The sequence below is a fragment of the Chaetura pelagica genome, unplaced genomic scaffold (assembly GCF_000747805.2).
Source record: "Chaetura pelagica isolate M959 unplaced genomic scaffold, ChaPel_1.0 scaffold159, whole genome shotgun sequence".
In the NCBI taxonomy this organism is placed as follows: Eukaryota; Metazoa; Chordata; class Aves; order Apodiformes; family Apodidae; genus Chaetura; species Chaetura pelagica.
In genome coordinates this window covers 3,898,107-3,900,445 of record NW_009954555.1, presented here as the reverse complement: position 1 = coordinate 3,900,445, position 2,339 = coordinate 3,898,107, and the positions used below count along the sequence as shown (strand labels likewise).

Below are 2,339 nucleotides of genomic sequence, written 5' to 3'. Positions count from 1 at the left end.
TGGGGGCATCACTCCCTGCAGCAGTGCCAGAGGCAGCAGGGCCATTCCTGCCACCAAGGGACAGGATCCAGCACCCTGGAATTGGAGCCCAGCAGCAGACACAGTCTGCCCTGCATGCCAGAAGCACAACCAGACCCCAGCAGCCTGGGCTGAGGATGAGAACCTCCTGTCCAGACAGACGGGAGGTTCCCGTCCCCTTTCCCACTGGATCACACTTCCCAGGTGCAGTGCAAGGCAGATGCAGGCAGCAGCAGCCACGCAGTGCAAGAGCAGAACCCTTTTTCCACTTGGCAACACAAGGCAGAACAAAAGTAATTGCATCAGCTTAAGCCTTCAGCCCAGCACCAGTGTGCAGGAACCAGGCACGAGACCTTCACCTCCTCCACGTCCCTCCCCTGCCACCAGTTCTGGGAGACTGACCCACAGCCACGTTCCCTGAACAGCATCCAAGGGAAAGCACCTTAAAGGGGGAATAGAATGATGGAATTACAGAGATTAGCAAGAGAAGAGCAGGACAGGCACAGTACCCATCCCTGTTTGCCCTTCTCTTCATCAAGGTGCCTCAGTGCACGGGTCAGAGTGAGGAGCCAGGACTTGCCCCACAGGACTGCACTGACCTCTGCAAGTTTCTGAAACAGTTTCCACTGGAAAAAAAGCAAAAGAAAATTTCTTCCATTTTGGAAAGGTTTTCTTGCTTGTTTTGTCCTTGTGCCAGCAAAGTAACATGCAAGTATAACCTTACACCTAACGCAGCAATGCAGCTTCAGCTTGTATTCTGAAAAGGGGGGTAGGAAATGGGGGAAAGCAGGAAGGCAAAGCCTTGTCCTCTCAGGCACTCACCTCTCTCAGGTGTGTTCTGTCCCACAGCAAACTGCAGCCACAGACCAAGAGAAAGCACTGCCTTGGCCAACATAGCAAAGTCTGGTCCCGGGCAAACTACCTTAAATCCACGGTCTGGGCTCTGTGAAGGCAGATGAAAGGCTCAAGATCAGTCATAGTACGTGCAAGGATCCAGCAGATCCCAGGCTGCCACCTCCACGCTGCTCATGCCTTGAGATCCGACTGCTCCTTTACGGGTGTTTTGCTGGGCTGTGCTGGGAGCTCTGGCTCCTGAAGGCAATTTTCCTTCCCCCCCCAAACCCCCCCCCCCCTTCTCTCTGCCTCCTTTTAAAGCCATAAATCCATCTTGACAGGAATAGCTGGAGGAGAGACACGAGCAGCACCCCTGCTGCTGCTCCTCGCCCGGGTGGAACTTGCCCCGGGAGCAGGGTTGAGGTGCAGGCAGGCTGTGTGCAGCTGGGCTGCTCTCAAAATGTATATCCCTATAGATAATAAAACTTTGGCCCCTCCAGAAGGTTGGCAGGGCCCCAGCTACCAGAGGAGGGGGGGGGTGGGAAAAAAAAAACCAAACCAACAACAAACCAAAGCTCAGAGAAATCCAAAGCTGCTCTGGAATGAGCCAGAAGAAGGAGAAACGCGGATATAAAGGAAAGGAAAAGTAAGTGGCTGGGGAGTGTGCCCTGCCCTGGGAATCTTGGCTAATCCGCTGGGAGGAGGCAGCTGAGCATTCCCAGGTCCTGGCGCTGCCCCTTTCCCGGGACACAGAGGAATAAATGGACCCCATTCCCAGGGGTGGTACCTGGAGAAGGGCTGGGGCACCGGGAAGGGCAGGGACACCGGGAAGAGCAGGGGCACCGGGAAGAGAAGGGGCACCGGGAAGAGAAGGGACACCAAGAAGAGAAGGGGCACCGGGAAGAGAAGAGAGGGGACACCGGGAAGAGAAGGGACACCGGGAAGAGAAGGGACACCGGGAAGAGCAGGGGCACCGGGAAGGGAAGGGACACCGGGAAGAGAAGGGACACCGGGAAGAGAAGGGGCACTGGGAAGAGAAGGGGCACCGGGAAGTGAAGGGACACCGGGAAGAGAAGGGACACCGGGAAGAGAAGGGGCACTGGGAAGAGAAGGGGCACCGGGAAGAGAAGGGGCACTGGGAAGAGAGGGGACACTGGGAAGAGCAGGGACACCGGGAAGAGAAGGGGCACTGGGAAGAGAAGGGGCACCGGGAAGAGAAGGGGCACCGGGAAGAGCAGGGGCACCGGGAAGAGAAGGGACACCAAGAAGAGAAGGGGCACCGGGAAGAGAGGGGACACTGGGAAGAGCAGGGACACCGGGAAGAGAGGGGACACCGGGAAGAGCAGGGACACCGGGAAGAGAGGGGACACCGGGAAGAGCAGGGACACCGGGAAGAGAAGGGGCACTGGGAAGAGAAGGGGCACCGGGAAGAGAAGGGACACTGGGAAGAGCAGGGGCACCGGGAAGAGAAGGGGCACCGGGAAGAG

The 2,339-nt window shown here is 57.5% G+C and overlaps 1 protein-coding gene across 1 annotated transcript in view; it reads right to left on the bottom strand.

Moving 5' to 3' along the window:
- Positions 1-913, bottom strand: part of VWA1 (von Willebrand factor A domain containing 1) — an 11,093-nt gene extending 10,180 nt beyond the window's left edge. Inside the window, exon 1 of the mRNA XM_010005272.1 lies at positions 841-913. Within this exon, the coding sequence (XP_010003574.1) occupies positions 841-913 (73 nt within the window). The remainder of the gene's footprint in view (positions 1-840) is intronic.
- Positions 914-2,339: the final 1,426 nt, after the last annotated feature.